This window comes from Salvelinus fontinalis, chromosome 32, assembly GCF_029448725.1.
Source record: "Salvelinus fontinalis isolate EN_2023a chromosome 32, ASM2944872v1, whole genome shotgun sequence".
Lineage (NCBI taxonomy): Eukaryota > Metazoa > Chordata > Actinopteri > Salmoniformes > Salmonidae > Salvelinus > Salvelinus fontinalis.
In genome coordinates this window covers 6974286-6989471 of record NC_074696.1, presented here as the reverse complement: position 1 = coordinate 6989471, position 15186 = coordinate 6974286, and the positions used below count along the sequence as shown (strand labels likewise).

The window sequence follows — 15186 nt, the reverse complement described above, 5'->3', positions numbered from 1 at the left end:
ATAAAATAGAACACTATAACACTATAATAAAATAGAACACTATAACAATATAGAACACTATAACACTATAACAATATAGAACACTATAACACTATAACAATATAGAACACTATAACAATATAGAACACTATAACAAAATAGAACACTATAACAATATAGAACACTATAATAAAATAGAACACTATAACACTATAATAAAATAGAACACTATAACAATATAGAACACTATAATAAAATAGAACACTATAACAATATAGAACACTATAACACTATAACAATATAGAACACTATAACACTATAACAATATAGAACACTATAACAATATAGAACACTATAACAATATAGAACACTATAACAATATAGAGCACTATAAGGATATAGAACACTATAACAATATAGAACACTATAATAAAATAGAACACTATAACAATATATAACACTATAACAATATAGAACACTATAACACTATAACAATATAGAACACTATAACAATATAGAACACTATAACAATATGGAACACTATAACAATATATAAGGATATAGAACACTACAACAATATAGAACACTATAACACTATAACAATATAGAACACTATAACAATATAGAACACTACAACAATATAGAACACTATAACAATATGGAACACTACAACAATATAGAACACTATAACACTATAGAACACTATAAGGATATAGATCACTATAACAATATAGAACACTATAACAATATAGAACACTATAACAATGTAGAACACTATAACAATGTAGAACACTAAAACAATATAGAACACTATAATAATATAGAACACTATAACAATGTAGAGCACTACAAGGATGTAGAACACTATAACAATATAGAACACTATAACAATATAGAACACTATAAGGATGTAGAACACTAACAATATAGAACACTACAACAATATAACAATGTAGAACACTATAACAATATAGAACACTATAACAATGTAGAACACTATAACAAAATAGAACACTATAACAATATAGAACACTATAATAATATAGAACACTATAACAATATAGAACACTATAACAATATAGAACACTATAACAATATAGAACACTATAACAATATAGAACACTATAATAATATAGAACACTATAACAATATAGAACACTATAACAATATAGAACACTATAACAATATAGAACACTACAACACTATAACAATATAGAACACTATAAGGATGTAGAACACTACAACAATATAGAACACTACAACACTATAACAATATAACAATATAGAACACTATAAGGATGTAGAACACTACAACAATATAGAACACTATAACACTATAACAATATAACAATATAGAATACTATAAGGATGTAGAACACTACAACAATATAGAACACTATAACAATATAGAACACTATAACAATATAGAACACTATAACAATATAGAACACTATAACAATATAGAACACTATAACAATATAGAACACTATAACAATGTAGAACACTACAACAATGTAGAACACTATAACAATATAGAACACTATAACAATGTAGAACACTATAAGGATTTAGAACACTATAACAATATAGAACACTACAACACTATAACAATGTAGAACACTATAACAATATAGAACACTATAACAATGTAGAACACTACAACAATGTAGAACACTATATCAAAATAGAACACTATAACAATATAGAACACTATAACAATATAGAACACTATAACAATATAGAACACTATAATAATATAGAACACTATAACAATATAGAACACTATAACATTATAGAACACTATAATAATATAGAACACTATAACAATATAGAACACTATAACAATATAGAACACTATAACAATGTAGAACACTACAACAATGTAGAACACTATAACAATATAGAACACTATAACAATGTAGAACACTATAAGGATGTAGAACACTATAACAATATAGAACACTACAACACTATAACAATGTAGAACACTATAACAATATAGAACACTATAACAATGTAGAACACTATAATAATATAGAACACTATAATAATATAGAACACTATAACAATACGGAACACTATAACAATATAGAACACTATAACAATATAGAACACTATAACAATATAGAACACTATAACAATATGGAACACTATAACAATATAGAACACTATAACAATATGGAACACTATAACAACATAGAACACTATAACAATATAGAACACTATAACAATATAGAACACTATAACAATACGGAACACTATAACAATACGGAACACTATAACAATATAGAACACTATAATAATATAGAACACTATAACAATATAGAACACTATAACAATATAGAACACTATAACAATATGGAACACTATAACAATATAGAACACTATAATAATATAGAACACTATAACAATACGAAACACTATAACAATATGGAACACTATAACAATATAGAACACTATAACATTATAGAACACTATAACAATATAGGACACTATAACAATATAGAACACTATAACAATATAGAACACTATAACAATATAGAGCACTATAAGGATATAGAACACTATAACAATATAGAACACTATAATAAAATAGAACACTATAACAATATATAACACTATAACAATATAGAACACTATAACACTATAACAATATAGAACACTATAACAATATAGAACACTATAACAATATGGAACACTATAACAATATATAAGGATATAGAACACTACAACAATATAGAACACTATAACACTATAACAATATAGAACACTATAACAATATAGAACACTACAACAATATAGAACACTATAACAATATGGAACACTACAACAATATAGAACACTATAACACTATAGAACACTATAAGGATATAGATCACTATAACAATATAGAACACTATAACAATATAGAACACTATAACAATGTAGAACACTATAACAATGTAGAACACTAAAACAATATAGAACACTATTGTAACGATAATCCTCCTCCTCTTCAACCGAAAAGGAGGAGTATTGAGGGAACCAAGGCGCAGCGGATAGTGAAGACATAATGATTTATTAAAGACAAGACGAAAACACGAACTTCACTATAAACTAACAAAATAACAAAACGAAAGTAGACAGTCCCGAACGACGAACTTACATACAACGTAAAGAACGAAATGAACAGGAACAGACTACATGAAATGAACAAACCGTATACAGTCCCGTATGGTGCAAACATTGACACGGACACAGGAGACAACCACCCACAACGAACACTGTGAAAACACCTACCTAAATATGACTCTTAATTAGAGGAACGCCAAACACCTGCCTCTAATTAAGAGCCATACCAGGCAACCCATAAACCAACATAGAAACAGAAAACATAGAATGCCCACCCAACCTCACGTCCTGACCAACTAACACACAAAACTAACATAAATAGGTCAGGAACGTGACAGTACCCCCCCCACAAGGTGCGAACTCCGGACGCACCAGCACAAAGTCTAGGGGAGGGTCTGGGTGGGCATCTAACCACGGTGGTGGCTCCGGGCACGGTTCCCACCCCACCATAATCCATCCTAACTTCCTCCCTCCAAGAATGTCCACCCTCTTTCTTCCCCCACACAATTCTCTTAATAATATATTAAATAAAGATAACACCAGGACAGAGAGATAAATCAAGATAGAGGGATAGATAAGACTATAGAGATAGATGAAGATAGAGAGGGAGATTAGGATAGAGGGGCAACTCCGGACTGAAAGGCAGCTCCGGACAGAGAGACAGCTCTGGACTGATGGGCAGTTCTGGGTATCCAGCCTTTTCAGGCTGAAGGGCAGCTCATGGCTGACTGACGACTCTCGATGCTCATGGCTGGCTGACGGCTCTCGACGCTCATGGCAGGCTGACGGCTCTCGACGCTCATGGCAGGCTGACGGCTCTCGACGCTCATGGCAGGCTGACGGCTCTCGACGCTCATGGCAGGCTGACGGCTCTCGACGCTCATGGCAGGCTGACGGCTCACGACGCTCATGGCGCTCTGACGGCTCTGGCTGCTCATGGCTCTCTGACGGCTCTGGCTGCTCATGGCTCACTGACGGCTCTGGCTGCACATGGCTCTTTGACGGCTCTGGCTGCTCATGACGCTCTGACGGCTCTGGCTGCTCATGGCTCGCTGGCGGCTCTGGCAGATCCTGTCTGGTTGGCGGCTCTGGCAGATCCTGTCTGGTTGGCGGCTCTGGCAGATCCTGTCTGGTTGGCGGCTCTGGCAGATCCTGTCTGGTTGGCGGCTCTGGCAGATCCTGTCTGGCTGACGGCTCTAGCGGCTCCTGTCTGGCTGATGGCTCTAGCGGCTCCTGTCTGGCTGACGGCTCTGTAGGCTCATGGCAGACGGGCGGCTTTGCAGGCTCATGGCAGACGGGCGGCTTTGCAGGCTCCTGGCAGACGGATGGCTCAGATGGCGCTGGGGAGACGGATGGCTCAGATGGCGCTGGGGAGACGGATGGCTCAGATGGCGCTGGGGAGACGGATGGCTCAGATGGCGCTGGTGAGACGGATGGCTCTGGCCGGATATGGCGCACTGTAGACCTGGTGCGTGGTGCCGGAACTGGAGGCACCGTGCTAATGATAAGCACCTTCCTACTAGTGCGGGGAGCAGGGACAGGGCACACTGTATCCTCAAAGCCTACTCTACCCCTGATGCGTGGTACCGGCACTGGTGACGCCGGGCTGAGGACAAGCACATCAGGATTAGTAGGGGGAGAATATATAGTGTGTACAGGGCTCTGGAGACGCACTGGTAGCTTAGTGCGTGGGGCCGGAACTGGAGGCACCGGGCTAGATGCACGCACTACAGGGAGAGTGCGTGGAGGAGGAACAGGGCTCTGGAAATGCACTGGTAGCCTAGTGCGTAATGTAGGCACTGTAGGTACTAGGCTGGGGCGGGGAGGTGGCGCCGGAAATACCGGACCGTGCAGGCGTACTGGCTCTCTTGAGCATTGAGCCTGCCCAACCTTACCTGGTTGAATGCTCCCGGTCGCCCTGCCAGTGCGGCGAGGTGGAATAGCCCGCACTGGGCTATGCAGGCGAACCGGGGAAACCATGCGTAAGGCAGGTGCCATGTATGCCGGCCCGAGGAGACGCACTGGAGACCAGACGCGTTGAGCCGGCCTCATGACACCTGGCTCAATGCCCAATCTAGCCCTACCAGTGCGGGGAGGTGGAATAACCCGCACTGGGCTATGCACACGTACAGGAGACACCGTGCGCTCTACTGCGTAACACGGTGTCTGCCCGTACTCCCGCTCTCCACGGTTAGCCTGGGAAGTGGGCGCAGGTCTCCTACCTGCCCTTGGCCCACAACCCCTTAGCCCCCCCCCAAGAAATTTTTGGGAATTACTCACGGGCTTTTCGGGCTTCCGTGCAAGACGCGTCCCCTCATAACTCCGGTTCTTCACTCCAGTAGCCTCTGCTCTCCTCAGTGCCTCCACCTGTTCCCATGGGAGGCGATCCCTTCCAGCCAGGATCTCCTCCCATGTGTAGCAACCTTTACCGTCCAATACATCGTCCCAAGTCCATTCCTCCTTCTTGCGCTGTCCCTTACTCCGTTTACACCGCTGCTTGGCTCTGGATTGGTGGGTGGTTCTGTAACGATAATCCTCCTCCTCTTCAACCGAAAAGGAGGAGTATTGAGGGAACCAAGGCGCAGCGGATAGTGAAGACATAATGATTTATTAAAGACAAGACGAAAACACGAACTTCACTATAAACTAACAAAATAACAAAACGAAAGTAGACAGTCCCGAACGACGAACTTACATACAACGTAAAGAACGAAATGAACAGGAACAGACTACATGAAATGAACAAACCGTATACAGTCCCGTATGGTGCAAACATTGACACGGACACAGGAGACAACCACCCACAACGAACACTGTGAAAACACCTACCTAAATATGACTCTTAATTAGAGGAACGCCAAACACCTGCCTCTAATTAAGAGCCATACCAGGCAACCCATAAACCAACATAGAAACAGAAAACATAGAATGCCCACCCAACCTCACGTCCTGACCAACTAACACACAAAACTAACATAAATAGGTCAGGAACGTGACAACTATAATAATATAGAACACTATAACAATGTAGAGCACTACAAGGATGTAGAACACTATAACAATATAGAACACAATAACAATATAGAACACTATAAGGATGTAGAACACTAACAATATAGAACACTACAACAATATAACAATGTAGAACACTATAACAATATAGAACACTATAACAATGTAGAACACTATAACAAAATAGAACACTATAACAATATAGAACACTATAATAATATAGAACACTATAACAATATAGAACACTATAACAATATAGAACACTATAACAATATAGAACACTATAATAATATAGAACACTATAACAATATAGAACACTATAACAATATAGAACACTATAACAATATAGAACACTACAACACTATAACAATATAGAACACTATAAGGATGTAGAACACTACAACAATATAGAACACTACAACACTATAACAATATAACAATATAGAACACTATAAGGATGTAGAACACTACAACAATATAGAACACTATAACAATATAACAATATAGAATACTATAAGGATGTAGAACACTACAACAATATAGAACACTATAACAATATAGAACACTATAACAATATAGAACACTATAACAATATAGAACACTATAACAATATAGAACACTATAACAATATAGAACACTATAACAATGTAGAACACTACAACAATGTAGAACACTATAACAATATAGAACACTATAACAATGTAGAACACTATAAGGATTTAGAACACTATAACAATATAGAACACTACAACACTATAACAATGTAGAACACTATAACAATATAGAACACTATAACAATGTAGAACACTACAACAATGTAGAACACTATATCAAAATAGAACACTATAACAATATAGAACACTATAACAATATAGAACACTATAACAATATAGAACACTATAATAATATAGAACACTATAACAATATAGAACACTATAACATTATAGAACACTATAATAATATAGAACACTATAACAATATAGAACACTATAACAATATAGAACACTATAACAATGTAGAACACTACAACAATGTAGAACACTATAACAATATAGAACACTATAACAATGTAGAACACTATAAGGATGTAGAACACTATAACAATATAGAACACTACAACACTATAACAATGTAGAACACTATAACAATATAGAACACTATAACAATGTAGAACACTATAATAATATAGAACACTATAATAATATAGAACACTATAACAATACGGAACACTATAACAATATAGAACACTATAACAATATAGAACACTATAACAATATAGAACACTATAACAATATGGAACACTATAACAATATAGAACACTATAACAATATGGAACACTATAACAACATAGAACACTATAACAATATAGAACACTATAACAATATAGAACACTATAACAATACGGAACACTATAACAATACGGAACACTATAACAATATAGAACACTATAATAATATAGAACACTATAACAATATAGAACACTATAACAATATAGAACACTATAACAATATGGAACACTATAACAATATAGAACACTATAATAATATAGAACACTATAACAATACGAAACACTATAACAATATGGAACACTATAACAATATAGAACACTATAACATTATAGAACACTATAACAATATAGGACACTATAACAATATAGAACACTATAACAATATAACACTATAACACTATAACACTATAGAACACTATAACACTATAGAACACTATAAGGATATAGAACACTATAACATTATAGAACACTATAACAACATGGAAGAGAATATTCAACGTATTCTACTAGAACCAATATCACTCTCTAAAAACACAACCCTATGACACAATCCTTGGATAGCTGTTCAGAATTCACCGATAAATTGGTTCACATGGAAAACTAAAGGAATAGAAACCGTAAATGACTGGTCACAGGAAATATATTTAGTTCCTTAAAAGTATTAAAAAGCAATTTTGTACTGACCAAAGTAGATATTTGTAGATGTAGATATTTTCAAATACATGCAACTAAAAGTTACATATCACGAAATTTCGATTTCAAATCTTTTGGACATTCGAGCAACCTCGAGGGAGTCTTATTTGAAAATAATATTCATATGATAAGTAAGATATACAAAACTTGCAGAGAGCATTTCCCACTGGCTATCAGTTAGAAAATAATATTAACTATTGGAACCAAGACTTAAAAATAACTGATGTTTGCACAATATGGAGGGAAAGTGTAAAACTAACATTGACTCAATAATCCATGCTTTCTGGGAATGCTATGATGTCTCAAAGTTATGGGCAGAGCTAGGAAGTTGTCTGTCAGAAGTATTACAATGTAAACATACTTTTAATCCGTCTGTCTGCATATTTCAAGACATGACATATGGGGGTGTAGTGAGATACACAATGGGCTGGACGATTCCTTTCTCTCTTATCAATTCTATTCTTATCTTGAAAACACTAAAAACGTGGAAATCAATCAATCCGCCATCATTCAAACTATGGAAAAATCTAATGATTTATTATTGAAATATTGATATAGCATTGGCGACTGAGAGAAACAAATTGGTACAATTTAAGTCCATGTGGCAAACAATAATGCAGGCAATAAGGATGGAGGTGTGAGCATACTGGTTGGGCAGGTGAGATAGTCGTTGTTTAGGGTTAGGGTACTAGGGGATGGAGGTGTGAGCATACTGGTTGGGCAGGTGAGATAGTCGTTGTTTAGGGTTAGGGTACTAGGGGATGGAGGTGTGAGCATACTGGTTGGGCAGGTGAGATAGTCGTTGATTGTGTGTGTCTGTAAGTTGTTGTTCGTATGTATAAATTTGTAACTGGTCTGGGGAAAAAAACAACCCCCCAAAAATATAATTAAAATAATAAATGAATAAAAAACACTAACAGGGGCGGATATAATTTTTTGGGGGGATAGGATATTTGTGCGTCTGACTTTCTCACACTTTCAACCGTTTTATGTGAGTAAAGTCAGATGTCAGATAAACAATTTAACGACAGGCCTGATGGAAACAGAACATTTTTGGGGGGAAAGACTTTCCAACTGTCGACGAAACAAAATCCTATCGACAAGGTGGGATCTTTTTTGAGTCAGTAAAATTAATTAAGCTAAAAGAAAATTGGGGTGGAAACACTTTTATGCGCAAAATATTGATGTAATAACCATCATGTCGAAGTAATCTTGTTGTGTTGTCTTCCGGCTACGACTCATCAGGAAAGCATGCAGTTTATTAGGTTCCAGATTAAATCATTTATGATTATCGTCACAGGGTGTTGAAATGGCAAAGTGACAAGTTTGATGCTCCTTTCCAATAAATATCAAGGGTTTTATTCTGGTGACATGATGATCGATGCTTAGCTACCGTTTGGCACGTAAAAATAATCTCGCTCTTTTGTCCATAATAATCTCATCATGTAAGCTATACGGGGGCTCTAGCCAACAGCATCTCATCATGTAAGCTATACGTGAGCTCTAGCGAACAGCATCTCATCATGTAAGCTATACGTGAGCTCTAGCCAACATCATGCAGATAGCTCACTCGCTATATAACTATATATATGTTTTGTGTGACGAAAACCATCAGTAGAGTTGAAGATGCGATGGAAATCCATTTATCTCGTATTTTTTATTCGGTACATGGGAACTTAACAGCTACGGGTATGTTTATGTGCTCTACCTCATCACGCACAGCCTTTTATCTGCAACAAGTCAATGTGATGGAAACACGTCTTTGTCTTGGCAAAATGCTCATATTGATTTCATGTGGATTTTAGAATATTCGCATGAAAAGCTGTTAGCAATTGGATGGAAACTTGTGTCAATAGTTATGGAGGCCACTGTAGGTCATCTTGTGTGTGTGTGTGTGTGTGTGTGTGTGTGTGTGTGTGTGTGTGTGTGTGTGTGTGTGTGTGTGTGTGTGTGTGTGTGTGTGTGTGTGTGTGTGTGTGTGTGTGTGTGTGTGTGTGTGTGTGTGTGTAGGGTATGAAGGGTCAGGGAGGAAGCCCAGGTCCTATGGGTCCTACAGGTCCTGCTGGTCCCTCTGGTCACCCTGGACCCCCTGGACTTCCTGCCTCAGGTAAGATAAGACCCCCTGGACTACCTGCCTCAGGTAAGATAAGACCACCTGGACTACCTGCCTCAGGTAAGATAAGACCCCCTGGACTACCTGCCTCAGGTAAGATAAGACCCCCTGGACTACCTGCCTCAGGTAAGATAAGACCACCTGGACTACCTGCCTCAGGTAAGATAAGACCCCCTGGACTACCTGCCTCAGGTAAGATAAGACCCCTGGACTACCTGCCTCAGGTAAGATAAGACCCCCTGGACTACCTGCCTCAGGTAAGATAAGACCACCTGGACTACCTGCCTCAGGTAAAATAAGACCCCCTGGACTACCTGCCTCAGGTAAGATAAGACCCCCTGGACTACCTGCCTCAGGTAAGATAAGACCACCTGGACTACCTGCCTCAGGTAAGATAAGACCCCCTGGACTACCTGCCTCAGGTAAGATAAGACCCCCTGGACTACCTGCCTCAGGTAAGATAAGACCCCCTGGACTACCTGCCTCAGGTAAGATAAGACCACCTGGACTACCTGCCTCAGGTAAGATAAGACCCCCTGACTACCTGCCTCAGGTAAGATAAGACCCCCTGGACTACCTGCCTCAGGTAAGATAAGACCCCTGGACTACCTGCCTCAGGTAAGATAAGACCACCTGGACTACCTGCCTCAGGTAAGATAAGACCACCTGGACAACCTGCCTCAGGTAAGATAAGACCACCTGGACAACCTGCCTCAGGTAAGATAAGACCCCCTGACTAGCTGCCTCAGGTGAGATAAGACCCCCTGGACTACCTGCCTCAGGTAAGATAAGACCCCCTGGACTACCTGCCCCAGGTAAGATAAGACCCCCTGGACTACCTGCCCCAGGTAAGATAAGACCCCCTGGACTACCTGCCTCAGGTAAGATAAGACCCCCTGGACTACCTGCCCCAGGTAAGATAAGACCCCCTGGACTACCTGCCTCAGGTAAGATAAGACCACCTGGACTACCTGCCTCAGGTAAGATAAGACCCCAGGACTACCTGCCTCAGGTAAGATAAGACCACCTGGACTACCTGCCTCAGGTAAGATAAGACCACCTGGACTACCTGCCTCAGGTAAGATAAGACCCCCTGACTACCTGCCTCAGGTAAGATAAGACCCCCTGGACTACCTGCCTCAGGTAAGATAAGACCACCTGGACTACCTGCCTCAGGTAAGATAAGCCCACCTGGACTACCTGCCTCAGGTAAGATAAGACCACCTGGACTACCTGCCTCAGGTAAGATAAGCCCACCTGGACTACCTGCCTCAGGTAAGATAAGCCCACCTGGACAACCTGCCTCAGGTAAGATAAGACCCCTGGACTACCTGCCTCAGGTAAGATAAGACCCCCTGGACTACCTGCCTCAGGTAAGATAAGACCCCTGGACTACCTGCCTCAGGTAAGATAAGACCCCCTGGACTACCTGCCTCAGGTAAGATAAGACCCCTGGACTACCTGCCTCAGGTAAGATAAGACCCCCTGGACTACCTGTCTCAGGTAAGATAAGACCCCTGGACTACCTGCCTCAGGTAAGATAAGACCACCTGGACTACCTGCCTCAGGTAAGATAAGACCCCCTGGACTACCTGCCTCAGGTAAGATAAGACCACCTGGACTACCTGCCTCAGGTAAGATAAGACCCCCTGGACTACCTGCCTCAGGTAAGATAAGACCCCCTGGACTACCTGCCTCAGGTAAGATAAGACCCCTGGACTACCTGCCTCAGGTAAGATATGACCCCTGGACAACCTGCCTCAGGTAAGATAAGACCCCCTGGACTACCTGCCTCAGGTAAGATAAGACCCCCTGGACAACCTGCCTCAGGTAAGATAAGACCCCTGGACTACCTGCCCCAGGTAAGATAAGACCCCTGGACTACCTGCCCCAGGTAAGATAAGACCCCTGGACTACCTGCCCCAGGTAAGATAAGACCCCTGGACTACCTGCCCCAGGTAAGATAAGACCCCTGGACTACCTGCCCCAGGTAAGATAAGACCCCTGGACTACCTGCCCCAGGTAAGATAAGACCCCTGGACTACCTGCCCCAGGTAAGATAAGACCACCTGGACTACCTGCCCCAGGTAAGATAAGACCACCTGGACTACCTGCCTCAGGTAAGATAAGACCACCTGTAGGAAACAGATAAAAATGATTGTGTTTAGTGTAATGATATGTGTGTTTTCCTCCAGGCCTGTACCTGGTAGGGGAGAAGGGAGATAAGGGTGTAGCGGGATCTCCAGGTGTCTGTGACTGTAACACCTACGGTGGTAACACCCCTCTGGGAGTCAACAACCCACACTACGGCAGTTACACCCAACGAGGCAACTACCACAAAGTCCCAGTGGTAAAACTCTCTGTCTCACACACACTGATTTACACAGGACCTTTTCCCATCAACTTTGACCCCCCCCCCCCCCATAAAATGTATTGTAAGGTATAGTTATCAAGTCCCTACGTTTTGGGGCATTTTCAATATTCCTGTCTTTGTCAGTGTATTAAGATTTGGCAGCTTTGTGAATCTCTCTACCTTGAATCAACACGTGTTATGTCATCTGTCTCTGGTCTCTATGTAGATCTTTGTAGTGGACAGTGAGGAGGAGTTGGATCGTCTCCACACGGTCAATGCCATCGCCTTCAGGAAGGACCAGAGATCCCTCTACTTCAAAGACAAAGACGGCTGGCAGCCCATACAGGTACTATACTATACGATACTATAAGATACTACACTACACTATACTATACGATACTATAAGATACTACACTACACTATACGATACTATAAGATACTACACTACACTATACGATACTATAAGATACTACACTATACTATACGATACTATAAGATACTACACTATACTATACGATACTATAAGATACTACACTATACTATACAATACTATAAGATACTACACTACACTATACTATATGATACTATGCGATGCGATACTATACTTTACAAATACACTAAGAAACTGTTGCGAGACGTTTTCTTACAGTGGGCCTTAACCAATAGGACCCTGTTATTACAGTGGGCCTTAACCAATAGGACCCTGTTATTACAGTGGGCCTTAACCAATAGGACCCTGTTATTACAGTGGGCCTTAACCAATAGGACCCTGTTATTACAGTGGGCCTTAACCAATAGGACCCTGTTATTACAGTGGGCCTTAACCAATAGGACCCTGTTATTACAGTGGGCCTTAACCAATAGGACCCTGTTATTACAGTGGGCCTTAACCAATAGGACCCTGTTATTACAGTGGGCCTTAACCAATAGGACCCTGTTATTACAGTGGGCCTTAACCAATAGGACCCTGTTATTACAGTGGGACTTAACCAATAGGACCCTGTTATTACAGTGGGCCTTAACCAATAGGACCCTGTTATTACAGTGGGACTTAACCAATAGGACCCTGTTATTACAGTGGGACTTAACCAATAGGACCCTGTTATTACAGTGGGACTTAACCAATAGGACCCTGTTATTACAGTGGGACTTAACCAATAGGACCCTGTTGTGTAAACTGTGTTTCAGCCCTTCAAGCCGCTCCAGTCGACAGAGAAGGTTCCGGAGCGGGTGGGTGTGTGTGGGGACGGACTGGTGCAGAACAGAGAGGAGTGTGATGATGGAAACAGCGTCGTCACAGATGCCTGTCTCAGTAGGTCACACACACGCATGCACACGCACCCACACACACACACCCACACCCACACCCACACACACTGAGAATCACACACACACACACGCACACACACACACACACACACACACGCACGCACACACACACACGCACACACACACGCCCGCCCGCCCGCCCGCCCGCATGCACGCACGCACCCACACCCACACCCACACACACTGAGAATCACACACGCACGCACGCACGCACCCACACACACACACACACACACACCCACACCCACACACACTGAGAATCACACACACACACACGCAGACAACACACACTGAGAATCACACACACACACACACTCAGGCAAACACACACACTGAGAATCACACACACAAACACACACACAGAAACACACAAAGACAAAGTTTACAGGAAATTACGTTGATAAAGTCGCAGTAGAAAATGCATACATTTACATTTAAGTCATTTAGCAGACGCTCTTATCATACAGACAAAGAGATACACAGTGACACAGACATTAGCATCAAGCCTTCTATCCAAACATACAATGACAGAGGAGAAAAATAAGGAAATAGAGATTCCAAACATACAATGACAGAGGAGAAAAATAAGGAAATAGAGATTCCAAACATACAATGACAGAGGAGAAAAATAAGGAAATAGAGACTCCAAACATACAATGACAGAGGAGAAAAATAAGGAAATAGAGACTCCAAACATACAATGACAGAGGAGAAAAATAAGGAAATAGAGACTCCAAACATACAATGACAGAGGAGAAAAGTAAGGAAATAGAGACTCCAAACATACAATGACAGAGGAGAAAAGTAAGGAAATAGAGACTCCAAACATACAATGACAGAGGAGAAAAGTAAGGAAATAGAGACTCCAAACATACAATGACAGAGGAGAAAAAATAAAGAAATAGAGACTCCAAACATACAATGACAGAGGAGAAAAGTAAGGAAATAGAGACCACTACAGATGCATCATGGGTGTTCTCCTTCCCTCGCTTCCTGTCAGCCTGTCACTATTTTTCCCACTTAGTTAAATTAACTTAAAATGCGATATCAGCATCAACGTGATGCATTGAGGTGCCAAAGCAATTAAAATAGCTCTCTCTCTCTCTCCCTCCCGCCCTCTTGTTCCCTCTCTCTCTCTCCCTCCCGCCCTCTTACTGCCCTCTCTCTCTCTCTCCCTCTCATTCTATCTCTCACCTTCGCTGTAGATTGTAGGTGGGCGTACTGTGGAGATGGCTATCGTCATGAGGGCATGGAGGAGTGTGATGGAAAAGACTTTGGTTACCAGACCTGCACATCATATCTCCCTGG

The 15186-nt window shown here is 40.6% G+C and overlaps 1 protein-coding gene across 1 annotated transcript in view; it reads left to right on the top strand.

The window, feature by feature from the left end:
- The window catches only part of LOC129830665 (acetylcholinesterase collagenic tail peptide-like), a 38601-nt gene that overhangs the window by 20580 nt on the left and 2835 nt on the right, over window positions 1-15186 (top strand). The window contains exons 13-17 of the mRNA XM_055893262.1: window positions 10094-10190; window positions 12392-12546; window positions 12776-12895; window positions 13738-13861; window positions 15084-15186. Of these exons, the coding sequence (XP_055749237.1) occupies window positions 10094-10190; window positions 12392-12546; window positions 12776-12895; window positions 13738-13861; window positions 15084-15186 (599 nt within the window). The remainder of the gene's footprint in view (window positions 1-10093; window positions 10191-12391; window positions 12547-12775; window positions 12896-13737; window positions 13862-15083) is intronic.